The 14,645-nt window shown below is 37.9% G+C and overlaps 1 protein-coding gene across 2 annotated transcripts in view; it reads left to right on the top strand.

The window, feature by feature from the left end:
- Positions 1-3,409: 3,409 nt before the first annotated feature.
- The window catches only part of LOC127453633 (pleckstrin homology domain-containing family G member 4B-like), a 62,408-nt gene continuing 51,172 nt past the window's right edge, over positions 3,410-14,645 (top strand). The window contains exon 1 of one of the 2 annotated variants that reach the window (XM_051720171.1): positions 3,410-3,662. In XM_051720171.1, coding sequence (XP_051576131.1) covers positions 3,594-3,662 — 69 coding nt within the window. In that variant the 5' untranslated portion in view covers positions 3,410-3,593. The remainder of the gene's footprint in view (positions 3,663-14,645) is intronic. The other variant, XM_051720173.1, reaches the window with a different exon arrangement.

Here is a 14,645-nt window from a genome sequence, read left to right as displayed (position 1 = left end):
TTATCACAATCTATATAATAAAAAATTCTGAAAAGTTTTCTTTACAATGAAACCAAACACTTGACCCTCCTTGTTTGTTTTTTGTTGGATTATAAGCCTTTAATTATGGGTATGTCTCTGAAACAGGAAATCTTTAAAAGCACCTTCACGGCTTAAAGGGTTAAATAACAACATTTCCTTTATTCATTTAGTGAAGAAAAGAAGAAAATATATTTTTTAAGCCATTTCCGATTAAATGGATAATTATCTAGGCTAAAAAAAGACTGAGAGATAATTGATTTTATCCATATCGTCCAGCCCTAATGGTCACTATGAGGTGTTGTCATAAAAAAGTTTTTAATTATTCTTTAAAATAACAGCAAACAGTTTAGAATGACTTAAGGGTGAGTTAATGGGGGCAGGATTATCAGTTTTTGGTGAAGTTATTTAATAGGTAATTTAGATTCTTATTGTCCCTCATAACACACAACAAGATAATCGTGGTGTGATATAAACAAAACCTGGACTGAAAACCTTCTGGAAACGCCTTAATGATTCAAAGATTCACAGTGTAATCTGATGTTACAGTGTTGTACATGACTAATGCTGTGTGCTAAATATAACCTAACATAATTACCCATACTACACTAGCTCCTCTGTTTACATACAGTTATTTAATGGGATATTGTCTTGGTTAACACAGTTTCTCTCCTCGCTTGCATTCCAATGTTTTGGTTCAGCTCTAGAAGATCTTTAGGTGGTAATGGACGTCTCTGACATGTTTTGAGCATACACACATTCCACAGCAGTGTGCGAACATGTTCATTTTTCCATGCATCTGGCACAGGTGTGGTGCATGCAGTGCAAAACTTCTAGATTGTTACTTTGAGGCTGTGTGCTTTTTAGTTTATTTTAGAGTACATTTTTGTTTTAATAGTTTGCTTTTTTAACTAGTAGCTATATGTCTCGTTTGTGTCAGTCTAGTACTGTTTCCCTGACAAGATTTAGAGAAACATTTTACCTGCATTCAGTTTGTAACATTCAGTCTGATGTTGTTAATTTTTTAATTCTCTTAGGAACACTTTCCCTGCATTGAGTCTCATTGTTCGGTGCAGATACTGTACGATGCATGCAATGTATCAATTTAAATTTAAAGCTTTTGTAAAACTTATTAGTTCATTTTGTAACTTTAGAAACCTCTCTCAATAGTGAGTGAATGCATTGAATGTAATGCAACATGCAAATAATCAAGATTAAAATTTGAGGTTGTTTGCAAACACTATTAGTTTGTTTTTTAACCTTTTATAGGAATGTTTCCCCACATTTACTGAATGCGTTGAGTGTAATGAAACAGGAAAATATTCAAAATATTCCCTTTTTGATTTGTAACCAGTAGTGCCTAATAAAGTTTTTATTTTAGACCAAATATTTTTCCTAATAATGTATGTCCACATATGTGGTAAGCAGGACTAAGTTTTGAAATTTTAAATAATACCAAGTTATAGGAAGTCTGATTTTGTTGATCAAATTAATTATGTTTCCAGGTTGTTATTGAGACGTTACAGACATTACATCAGAAATTATCATAATTAATTCTGATTCAAAGTAATGTCCAGCATCATCCAATCACTGTCAACCATGTTAAAATAAAATGATACATTATAAATTCTGAATCTATGTACTGATTATCATTGTCACATGTCTGTCAAACATGTTGAGTGATCCAAACATCATCTGCAGCCTGAAACTGAACTTTTGATCAGATTTTAGGAGTGAATGCACTTAACTGCATAGAGAGATATAGGATGCTCCCTTGCTCCCTATTTAGTGAATGACTTCACCTCCAGTGTGCTGTCTGTCTGCACTGGTCTCAGAACAGTTTAAAATGCACCTTATTTTCATCCTAACTCCATATAAAACCTCTGAAAGACACATTTATCAGTTTTTGGATGCATCCATTAATTCTCAATGTGATAATACACAGTAAATATAGGATATTTTAAATGCAAATGAAAAATGAAAAATGAAAAAATGAGCCTATAGTCCACGTATGTGGTCATTTATCAGCATGCCCTTTCGCGATGTATCAATTACATTTTAAAATGGCATATCGGATGAAACTAGAGACTCTAATCTTTTGACTCAAACAGGTTTTAATGTAAAAACTTAACGAGGTTTCTTACCAGATGTAGTTTTGTTGCCGTTTCTCCCAAAGACAAACTCCACTGTTGTCAGCGCCATGTTGTTTTGTCAAACGTCGAAAGTTTAAGCCTTTAATGACATCCTACAGTCTCCTGAACTGAGATCAGTCGGTTTAAATTAATGAAATTATGCATAGCCTATAGCGAAGCCAAAACGTCCACGCATGTCTCAGGAGGTCAATGCTGTTTGCAAATCTTTTTATTCTTTTTTATTTTCTTAGGAACACGTTCCCTGCATGAGTCTGATCTGTCGGTGCAGATGCTGTACAATGCATGCAGTCCATCAATTAAAATTTTATAGAAACATTAACCAACATTGAGTGAATGCGTTGAATGTAATGCAACATGCAAATAATCAAGATTTTAATTTGAGGTTGTTTACAAGCCTTTGTTTGTATGTTTTTTTGTACTTTATATGAATGTTTTCCCATGTTGAATGCAATGCATCATGCAAATAATCCAAATTGAAGGTTTGAGGCTGTTTTGCAAATGTCCAGTAAGTTTCAGTCCTAGTTTAGAGATTTAGTTCACTTTTTTCTGATTGCTTTGAAGCTGTTTTTTCAGTGGCGATGCAGTGCATGTAAAGCAACATGCAAATTAGTATCCTTTTGACATTTTTAAAGTTGAACTATTATCTTTTGTAATTATCATGCATCTAGCTTTTATTGTGTTTTTAGGGGATGCATGAAATATACTTTTTTGTTTAAAAAAAAGTACATTTAAAAAAAAATTGAAACCTAAATATTTCATATTTACATTTGAGTTTGTGTGCAAACCTTTTCGTTTGTATTTGAACTTCATTTATGGTCTGCTTTCCTAACAGTGAGTTTGTGTCAGCTCTGGTTTAGGGATCAGCAGTTTTCCTGACAAGATTTAAAGGAACACTATTGTAGTTGAGTGACTTAAATTACCAATGGCATGCTGATGTCTTCTTTTCCTTTTTTCACCTCCTTTTACAAAAGCGACAGCATAAGCTGAAACCCTAGTCCATTTGTTTTGTCAGGACAAAGAGAGGGAGTAAGAGCGGGGGAGCTTTGGCCAGTCCTGAGTAAAGGGGGTAGTAAAGGTTAGTTCCCCTGCGGGGCAGTTGCGGTGACGGGGGTGTTGATGTGGTGTGTACAGCTCAGATTGTGTGTTTTCTCAGTGCTAAAGGAAATTGCATCAGTATGCATTATCCAGCAGGGAGAGGCCGGAGGAATGACACTGGGAGGAGGGCCGAATCCGAGCTCCAACTTCCCACAGACGCAGAGAGACACCGGCTGATGTAGTCATGAACACAACAGAGCTGCCACGCTCCGTGTCGCTCAGACGCAAATGACTGCGAGAACATGTGTGGACATACACTGGATTAATTAATCAAACGTATTTATTTATTTATGTTTTTTTGTTTTTTTTTATCACTTTGAACCTTAAATGCGAACACTGAGCACTATGCACTCTCGAGTCAAGTCACGCAGCTGTGAGAATTACCTGTGTATAAAGGTAAGCACTGGACTGGACTGTTTTGGTGTGAATAATGTTTGACTAAACACTTTTAAGGTAACATATTCACCCACAAAAAAACTAACAAAAAAAAGTTGTTATTTAAGTGTGTTATCATCTTTTCAACTTAGTAAAATTCAGTAACTGAAGCCACTTTTCCACTGGGATCATGTAGGACTATCAGACAGGAAAAACGCTTTTCCTTACAGATATTGGGAAGTTGGTCTTCTATGGAAAGTGATTTTGTTCACCAGTTGAGTGTTGTGGTGGTACCATGGTACATTGGTTTTTTTAACTATAGCATCATGATACTGTATTCATTTACCATGGTATTTACATATTACTCCAGGCTTCTCATTAAAGAATACCACGAAACGTTTGTTTTGACTGTTTTAGGTGTGAATTTTAAAGTACATTTAGAAATCCTTAGAGATACAGACCCTTTTTGAAAGGTTTGTAACAGAACACTCCGTATCTGATATGAAACCAATTCAGAACTGCAGTTTTAACATAGTTTGACTTGTTAATGAGTCCCATTAGGACACACTGCCAGTCAGAAGTTTGGACTACATCGGTGTGTTTATGTCATTGTGAGGTTATGCTCATAGATTCATTAGAGAACCTGTTTCAGAGCAGCTGAGTGTTGCTTTTGTCTCTCACGAGTCAATTGACATTCCATCTGTAAGACGTGAACCTGTTTGACAGCTGTCAATCACATCAGGTGCGGCGCTCACATCTTTCAAATGCATTCAATGTATAATCTTTTTACCACAAAACATATAGCTAACAATAGGTCAAAAATGATGCAAAGGAATAAATGGTTCACCCAAAAATGAAAATTCTTTCATTATTTATGAAAAGAGCCGTATATAAAGCCATATGGTAGCATTGTGTGAGAAACGGGCTTTTGCATTCAAATGAAAAGAATGGCACATTGACATTTTAGGATATCGCATAAATGCTGGTTGGAAACCCATGCAAGATGCGAGTAAAATCTCCAAAATGTCGCTTAAGGTGGATACTTTTTTAAGACATTCACACAAACTACGATTGAAACACATTTACTGAATATATATTTCTATAAGAGCTGTCGAAATGAACGTGTTAATTTTTCTTAATCACGATTGATGCTTTTACCAATTTTCACATTAGATTCTGACATTTTTATCCAGCTCAGTGTGAGTGCTGAACACTGGATGGAATAGGATGGATCTTTTGCGGCGTGTCAATGATCAAGTGGTGGAGAAAGGGCCTCTTAACCGTATTTTTTGTACGAAACAAACCCAGATAGATGAAGATGGCACTGCAGATGGCTGCCTTGGTGTGGAGCTCTCCAATTCTTTTGTTATTTTTGTTTGTTTGTCCTGTGTTTAGTAATTTTTTTCCAATCAGTTTTACCAGGGGCAAACTGCTGAACATTTAGCAGCACATACCAGAGATCTTTACCCGGTTTTTCACTATTTGGATGTTTTGCTGGACATTTTAGTCGGAGGCACAGCTGTGATGTTTAAGCATGCTATGAGACGCAGGCGAGGGAAGCGTGCCGGCATGCTGGTCAAGCTCTGACAGCGCGGCTTTCGAACAGCGCTGCTGAGTATTCATCTAGCGAATCTCCACTCTCTATTCGCCACAGGTGAGTTTTATCCGTTTATTCTGGTGAGTGTTTATATTCCTCCACATGCATGTGTGAATGCAGTGCTGCAACAGCTGGCTGATCATATCACAGACACGGAGCAACAACACCCAGACTCACTTATTATTATTCTCTGCGATTTTAAGAAAGCCAACCTCACCCGTGAACTGCCAAAATATTACCACCAGTGACAGAAATATACTGGACCACTGTTATACTACATTAAAGGATGCATATCACTCTGTCCCTAGAGCAGCTTTGGGACTCTCTGATCACTGTCTGTTCATCTTCTTCCAATCTACAGGCAGAAACTAAAATCAGCTAAACCTGTAGTAAAGACTGTAAAGAGATAGTAAAGACTGTAAAGGGATGGACCAATGAAGCAGAGCTGGAACTACAATCCTGCTTTGACTGCACTGATTGGAGTGTTTTTGAAGCTGCAGACACCAATCTGGATGAGCTCACAGATACTGTAACATCATATATCAGTTTCTGTGAGGATATGTGCATTCTTACTTGGACTTACTTAATGTTCAACAATGACAAACTATGGTTTACAGGAAATCTCAGACAGCTTCGTCATGCCAAAGAGGATGCTTACAGAAGCGGGGATAAAATCTTGTACAATCAGGCCGAAAACACAATGACTAAGGAAATTAAAGTGGCTAAAAAAGCTACTCTGAGAAGCTGAAAAACAAGTTTTCAGCTAACGACCCTGCATCAGTGTGGAGAGGCCTGAAAGATCCTTCAAGACACCACCCCCCTAACACTGTAGGGAACCAACAACTGGCTGACAACTTGTGTTTTACTGTAGATTTGAAAAGCCCAGTTTCACACCCCACACCCTCTCTGACCTTCACTTCACACAAACACTCAACACCAACACCTCCTGCAACCACCCTCCTCCCCCCCCTGCTACTTAAACTGCACTTAAGATCTGTGAAGAGGAGGTGTGCCAGGTCTTCCGGAAACAAAATACAAGGAAAGCACAGGGCCTAGATGGTGTTTCACCCACTTGTCTAAAATCCTGTGCTAAACAGCTGGCCCACATCTTCACACAGATCTTCAACAGATCACTGGAGCAGTGTCAAATGCTCCACTATCATCCCTGTCCCAAAGAAACCCAAGATCAAAGGACTTAATGACTACACACCCATCGCTCTGACTTCTGTGGTCATGAAGTCATTTGAGAGACTGGTATTGGTCCACCTGAAGGACATCACTGGACCCTTTCTAGATCCCCTTCAATTTGCTTACAGAGAAAACAGATCTGTGGATGCAGTCAACATGGGATTGCATCATATCGTGCAACATCTGGACAGACCAGGGACATATGCAAGGATCCTTTTGTGGACTTCAGTTCAGCTTACAACACCATCATCCCAGCTCTCCTATGGAATAAATTAACCCAGCTCTCTGTTCCCACATCTATCTGCCAGTGGATCACCAGCTTTCTGATGGACAGGCAGCAGCTATTGAGACTGGGAAAATTCACTTCCAGCACATGTACGATCAGCACTGGTGCCCCTAGGGATGTGTGCTCTCCCCACTACTCTTCTCCCTGTATACCAACGAGTGCACTGCCAAGGACCCCTCTGTCAAGCTCCTGATGTTTGCAGATGATACTACTGTCATCGGCCTCATCCAACATGAAGATGAGTCTGTATACAGAAGGGAGATTGAACCTGGAGCTCAACATGCTCAAAACAGTGGAGATGATTGTGGACTTTAGGAGGAACACCCCAGCATTGACCCCCCCTCCCCCCCTCACAATTCTGAACAGCACTGTGGCAGCAGTGGAGTCATTCAGGTTACTGGGCAATACCATCTCACAGGACCTGAAGTGGGAGACCCACATTGGCCCAGCAGAGGTTGTACTTCCTTCGCCAGTTGAGTAAGTTCAACCTGCCACAGGCACTGCTGATCCAGCTCTAATCAGCAGTCATTAAGTCTATCCTCTGCACTTCAGTAACTGTCTGGTTTGGTTCAGCTACGAAATCGGATATCAGAAGACTACAAAGGACATTTCGGACTGCTGAGTGGATTATTGGTTGCCCCCTGCCCTCCCTTCAAGAACTGTACAGTTCCAGAGTGAGGAAAAGGGCTGGAAAAATCACTCTGGACCCCACTCACCCATCCCACTACCTTTTTGAACTGTTGCCTTCTGGCCAACGCTTCAGAGCTCTGAGCACCAGAACCGTCAGGCACAAGAACAGTTTTTTTTCCCTCAGGCTATCCATCTCATGAACAGTTAAAAACTATACTATAATTACGTGCAATACACAGCTTAGTCAATTAAATTATTTATCATATTCTACCTATTCTGCATTACATTCCCTTGCACTGTATATAACAGATTTGTATTTGTAAATACTATATTTTTTTTACTTATTGTGTATTTCTACATATACTTATATTTCTATTTGCTTTTTATTTTTATTCTATTTTTTATTTTTTATTATTATCTCTGTCTTGTTGCTGTATTGTTTGTGCACTTCAAGCTTCTGTCACCAAGAAAACTTCCTTGTATGTGGAAGCATACTTGGCAATAAAGCTCATTCTGATTCTGATTTTCATTTGGGACTTGTGATAAGCCGCATTCACACGATCTGCTTGAGTGTAATAAAAGCATTTTGCCAGAGTCGCATTCCAGACAATTCAGATGAAGTATCTATCATTGCGTGGACAGTGCCAGCGATTAAAGTAAAACAAGACGCTTTCTGCGAGCGCTTTTCATGTGGAGTTCAAAATGTCCTGAATCATCTAAATGCGGCTTCACGATTGCTGCAGCAAAGTGGATCGCCACGATTAATATTGCAGAGGATGAGAGTCTAAGAGACTTAATGCCCATTGCAATGAATACTTAACTTTAAGTAGTTAACCTCCCACTTAGACTTTGGGAAACGTTTAATGTTGCTTGCATTGGTGCTATTTTAGTGCATTACTTTCTTTATACAGTGGAATGCTTTATTCGGAAAATGTTAATAAAACATTTTTAATACATATTGTTTTCTTTTCTAAGAAGGAACTAAATGCATTTTGACAGGAAAAGAAGTATATATAGAGTCAAATTTCAGCACTTTCAAATTTAGATTAATCACGATTAACTATGAAAAATCATGCAATTAACCGCGATTAAATATTTTAATCGACTGACAGCCTATAAAATTCCTATAAAATTAATATAGGAATATACTGTAGATGCGTATCAAAAAAGTCATGTGACTTTGCTTCAACAAGCAATGTGAATACATAATTAGCTCAGAGAATATCATCAATAGCATTGCATAGCATCTGAAATGTTACTTCCTAGAACCGTGTGACACAATGTCGCATTTGCCGCTGAATGCTAGTAAACATGAAGTTTGTCAGAGCATTTTGTCTGCACACTTTAAACCACAAGTAATTGATTACTTTTAATAAAAGAGCTACGGCGACTTCAATTTACACTTTCATTTCTATTTTGTGGCAATTTTACCAGAACTGTTGATTCTGTTCTCTTAGACACATGGGATGGAAATGCTGCTGCATTTGCAAATTGTTTTTGCGATTTTCCGATTTTGCGCATAAAATTAATTTGGATGTAAACATGGCTATTACTAGGCCAAAACACATGCCATAACTAAACATGATGCACCAGTTTGAATGTTTGGGGTGGAGAATGAGATTTGAAAGCTGCAGTGGAGGGGAAGATTTTCAGCAAATAACGATTAAATACAAATAAAAAATGCACCTAGTGTTTAAAGAGATAGTAACCCAAAAATTGGCAGGTCCATGCCACTCTGTCCCTGGTCACCATTCATTCAGTCACTGTCATTCTTTTCCATACAATGAAAGTGAAGGGTGACAGTGAACAGATTAGCTGCTAGATAACTCGTTTTGTGTTTCACAGAAGAAATTCAAATGGGTCTGGTGAGTAAATAATGACAGAATTTGTATTTACATTTTTGAAAGATTCCTTTAATGTTCAATAACTATTGTCTATTGTCTCATCTTGAGAAAAACAAAGCAAAAGTACAGCAAGCAAGTTTGTAAACCGTACAGCAAGCTTTCTGATTCGACTTAATTATTGGATTGTTTTCAGTCAGACCCTTGCTGTCGCCGCTTTGTTCTTCACCTCTATAATCACGCATTTGTCACCATGCATCTCCAGAGATGCATTAAACCTGCACTGACACCTGCACATGGGGGGCGGGTCTCAGTAACCTGTGCTCTTTGTTTGTCTGGCCGCAGCGCTCTATCAGCGGAGTGACTCGCTCCCACACGGAGCTGCTCCTCTCATGTTACACTCCTGTGCTTGATTCATGCTCCACTGGAGAGCTGGTGCGCACCGCTTTTGTCTGTCCGACCCACTAAATGCACCCGCCGCAGAGACTGAGAGAGAAAGACAGAAAGAGAGAGATAGACAGGACTCAGAAACACTGTTTACTTACATACAATGACCTTCCAGTAACACTGTTGGGAGTTCACAGAGAGTTTGTTTTGTACAAGTTTGTTTAATGCAATTGCTGTCAACTAGTTTTGCTTCAGGACTCAGATTTTACATTGGACGACCCAACACAGTTCCCATAACCTGTATTTAATGTAGTCTGAGGGCGTGGATCTTTGTTGACATCTGTCTAATTTGACTAGTTTTCATCAAGTGACAAATTAATATTTGCTAAAATACCATAGAGTTTGATGTACGACCTTTGACGTTGACAACAAAAGATATGGAAAGTGTTTTCTCTTCTCTTTTAAAAGCTGAAAAGTCAAATATTTGCCATGCATGATTAAATGGTTAGTTGCATTTTGTTGCATTTAGAATAATTTTTCATGGCTGTCTGTGACCCTCAGAACAGGTCGTGATCCTCTATAAAATCCGATTATGTCAATAATGAAATAAAGGGGCAAATAGAGATTTAAGTGCAAATAGCAACAAAAAGCATCTTCTCACTGAGTGCAAATAGTGTTAAATGCTATTTGCACTCCTAATGAAATACAAACATTCAGCATAGTGGCATCACTGCAGTGTGTTCACTGTGTTTATTTAGAGTCCCACAGATACCCTAAACCTAACCCTAACCTTCTCTTACAAAAATTAACCATGGTTTTACTACAGTAAACATAGGATCACCATGGTATTTTGTAGTAAAATCATAGTAGACCACAAAATTAAACATGGTTACTATATTAACACCATATTACTGTAGTAACACCATGGTTAATTGCATTAAAACTATGGCCAAAAAGCACAGTTACTGCAATATTACTATAGTAAAAGCATGGTTAATTTTACCCACATCAAACCTTTCTCTCAACACCCCACCATGTCCAAATAAATAAATAAATATCAATTTTTATTTATTATAATAAGTAGTATTAAAGGAAATATAGTTATATGGTTATATAATATAGTTTTTAGCATGTTGCTACTGTATTTTGTTGCTAATGTGTTCTGAGTGATTTTTAGCATGTTGCTATATGAATCAGGGTTCCCACCCATCATGGAAAACCTGGAATTTTGCAGTGCAGTTTTTCTAGTCATGGACAAGTTATGGAAAATGAGAAAAATACACAAATGTCCTGAAAAATAATAACTTGTCCTGGAAAATATTTTTGTATAACAAAACTGTTTGACTGTGTTGCTAACAAGGTTTGTGCTACATTTACAAAAACATGTATTGGGATGGTTGTCAAATACACAAATTTGTATCATTTTATTACTGCCGTGTCACTGCCCGGGCATTGTGAAACAACATCAATGGTTGACTGTCATGAACGAAGCCCTGTTACGTACATTCAATGACGATGGTCGATCCACTGATATTTTTTGAAAATTAATTTACACCCAGAGGTGGTAGCGTGGTGATGCGGCCTTTACACCTCGGGATGTGAATACATTTAAAATAATTCAATGATCGGAGTCTGCTTATACCGTGGTTAGAACATGTAGGACCCTATGATTTCCGCTATGTGGAAAACATGGACGGAATCACTAAATCCAGTCATAAAAATAGCATTAGCTATAAAACACAGAATGTCAAGAAATTTGACATATTTGGGATGAATATGAATGTTTGAATGCACAATTAATCAAATTAAAATCGCAATATGTTCTAGTGTCATTATTAAACTTCAAAATGCTGCGATTTGAGTAAATATATAATCTGCATGTGCTGTGTGCTTCAAAGTGAATGTGTGAAGCCGACCGCTCATACACTAAAAACACTGCATCATCATCATCATCATGTGTTTGTGTAGTAAATGACATAGAGCATTCTGAAGCATGCAGCACAATATCATTATTTATTAGATCACAGCTTTTGGGGGTTTAATAATCACACTGGGCTATGTAGTGAACTGCTTATCCAGAGGTGAGAGTCAAATTCAGAATTCAGAAAAAAATAACCAACCACAATATACATATTATGACCTCTAGTGTGTTGTTGCTTAAATATTACACCCGTTGGGCACATCAAATGTCCTGGAAAATTGTGCCTTGAAAAGAGTTGGATCCCTATGGATGCTAAGGTGTTCTGAGTGTTTTTTAGCATGTTTCTATGTGGTTGTTAAGGTGTTTTGGGTGGTTTTTAGCATGTTGCTATGTGGTTGCTAAAGTGTTCTAGGTGTTTTTAGCATGTTGCTATGTTGTTGTTAAGGTGTTCTAATTGTTTTTAGCATGTTGCTATGTGGTTGCTAAAGTGTTCTAGGTGTTTTTAGCATGTTGCTCAATGGTTGTTAAGGTGTTCTAGGTGTTTTTAGCATGTTGCTACTGTATATAGTTGCTAAAGTGTTCTGAGTGTTTTTAGGCATGTTGCTCTGTTATTGTTAAGGTGTTCTGGGTGGTTTTAGCATGTTGTTATATGGTTGCTAAAGTGTTCTAGGTGTTTTTAGCATGTTGCTACGTGGTTGCTAAAGTGTTCTAGGTGTTTTTAGCATGTTGCTACGTGGTTGCTAAAGTGTTCTAGGTGTTTTTAGCATGTTGCTATGTTGTTGTTAAGGTGTTCTAGGTGTTTTTAGCATGTTGCTACTGTATATAGTTGCTAAAGTGTTCTGAGTGTTTTTAGCATGTTGCTACTGTATATAGTTGCTAAAGTGTTCTGAGTGTTTTTAGGCATGTTGCTCTGTTATTGTTAAGGTGTTCTGGGTGGTTTTAGCATGTTGTTATATGGTTGCTAAAGTGTTCTAGGTGTTTTTAGCATGTTGCTACGTGGTTGCTAAAGTGTTCTAGGTGTTTTTAGCATGTTGCTACGTGGTTGCTAAAGTGTTCTAGGTGTTTTTAGCATGTTGCTATGTGGTTGCTAAAGTGTTCTAGGTGTTTTTAGCATGTTGCTATGTTGTTGTTAAGGTGTTGTAATTGTTTTTAGCATGTTGCTATGTGGTTGCTAAAGTGTTCTAGGTGTTTTTAGCATGTTGCTATGTGGTTGTTAAGGTGTTCTAGGTGTTTTTAGCATGTTGCTACTGTATATAGTTGCTAAAGTGTTCTGAGTGTTTTTAGGCATGTTGCTCTGTTATTGTTAAGGTGTTCTGGGTGGTTTTAGCATGTTGTTATATGGTTGCTAAAGTGTTCTAGGTGTTTTTAGCATGTTGCTACGTGGTTGCTAAAGTGTTCTAGGTGTTTTTAGCATGTTGTTGTTAAGGTGTTCTAGGTGTTTTTAGCATGTTGCTACTGTATATAGTTGCTAAAGTGTTCTGAGTGTTTTTAGCATGTTGCTCTGTTATTGTTAAGGTGTTCTGGGTGGTTTTAGCATGTTGTTATATGGTTGTTAAGGTGTTCTAGGTGTTTTTAGCATGTTGCTACTGTATATAGTTGCTAAAGTGTTCTGAGTGTTTTTAGGCATGTTGCTCTGTTATTGTTAAGGTGTTCTGGGTGGTTTTAGCATGTTGTTATATGGTTGCTAAAGTGTTCTAGGTGTTTTTAGCATGTTGCTACGTGGTTGCTAAAGTGTTCTAGGTGTTTTTAGCATGTTGCTACGTGGTTGCTAAAGTGTTCTAGGTGTTTTTAGCATGTTGCTACGTGGTTGCTAAAGTGTTCTAGGTGTTTTTAGCATGTTGCTATGTGGTTGCTAAAGTGTTATAGGTGTTTTTAGCATGTTGCTATGTTGTTGTTAAGGTGTTCTAATTGTTTTTAGCATGTTGCTATGTGGTTGTTAAGGTGTTCTAGGTGTTTTTAGCATGTTGCTACTGTATATAGTTGCTAAAGTGTTCTGAGTGTTGTTAGGCATGTTGCTCTGTTATTGTTAAGGTGTTCTGGGTGGTTTTAGCATGTTGTTATATGGTTGCTAAAGTGTTCTAGGTGTTTTTAGCATGTTGCTACTGTATATAGTTGCTAAAGAGTTCTGAGTGTTTTTACACATGTTGCTCTGTGGTTACTTAGACGTTCTGAGTGGTTTTTAGCATGTTGCTATGTTGTTGTTAAGGTATTCTAGGTGTTTTTAGCATGTTGCTATGTGGTTGCTAAAGTGTTCTAGGTGTTTTTAGCATGTTGCTATGTGGTTGTTAAGGTGTTCTAGGTGTTTTTAGCATGTTGCTATGTGGTTGCTAAAGTGTTCTAGGTGTTTTTAGCATGTTGCTATGTGGTTGTTAAGGTGTTCTAGGTGTTTTTAGCATGTTGCTATGTGGTTGCTAAAGTGTTCTAGGTGTTTTTAGCATGTTTCTGTGTGGTTTTTAGCATGTTGCTATGTGGTTGCTAAAGTGTTCTGAGTGTTCTTTAGCATATTTTTAATCAACAATTTGCACTAGTTGGGAAATCATTCATGTGCATTGTGCAAAATGTAATACTTGATGTGAGTTTTTTATTTTTCTTCAAATCCCTAACCCATATGAGCAATAGTAGTGTTGCTTGCCTAAACAAGCACCACAAAGAAAAATACCCATCAAATGTATGTTCCTCACCTCTACTGTTCAGTTTCTGTGGTAGGTGCCTTGGTAGCATATCTTTTGTTTTTGTAAAGTACAAGGCAATAGCGCACCACCTGGAATCCATGTCGTTTAAGTCACCAATATAATTACGGGCCCAGGTCTGATGCAGCACCTAAACAGTCGACCATAAAACACCATGAAATAGGGCGGATCCCTCGCTGACTTGTGTCTTCACCAGATGCCACACACATGAACGGTTCCTCTCAGCCCACACTTGTGCGTTGGCTACTATTTAAAGCATTTTAACTGGCCTCAGCCAGGTGAAATAACTGTTTCAAGGTTATGGAAATGCGTCACTACCTCTCCCTTCGCCCATTCTTATTTACTGTATCTTTCTTCTTCAAAGCCACACTTATCTTCTCTCTTGAAGTCCTCCTTTCTAGCCATATGTTTAGTCTTCTCCAACTTAAAAGTAATGTTTTGGGTGGATGCACACTGATATGCAG

This window comes from Myxocyprinus asiaticus, chromosome 16 (genome assembly GCF_019703515.2).
Source record: "Myxocyprinus asiaticus isolate MX2 ecotype Aquarium Trade chromosome 16, UBuf_Myxa_2, whole genome shotgun sequence".
Classification (NCBI taxonomy): domain Eukaryota; kingdom Metazoa; phylum Chordata; class Actinopteri; order Cypriniformes; family Catostomidae; genus Myxocyprinus; species Myxocyprinus asiaticus.
This window is presented reverse-complemented; position numbering and strand designations above follow the sequence as displayed.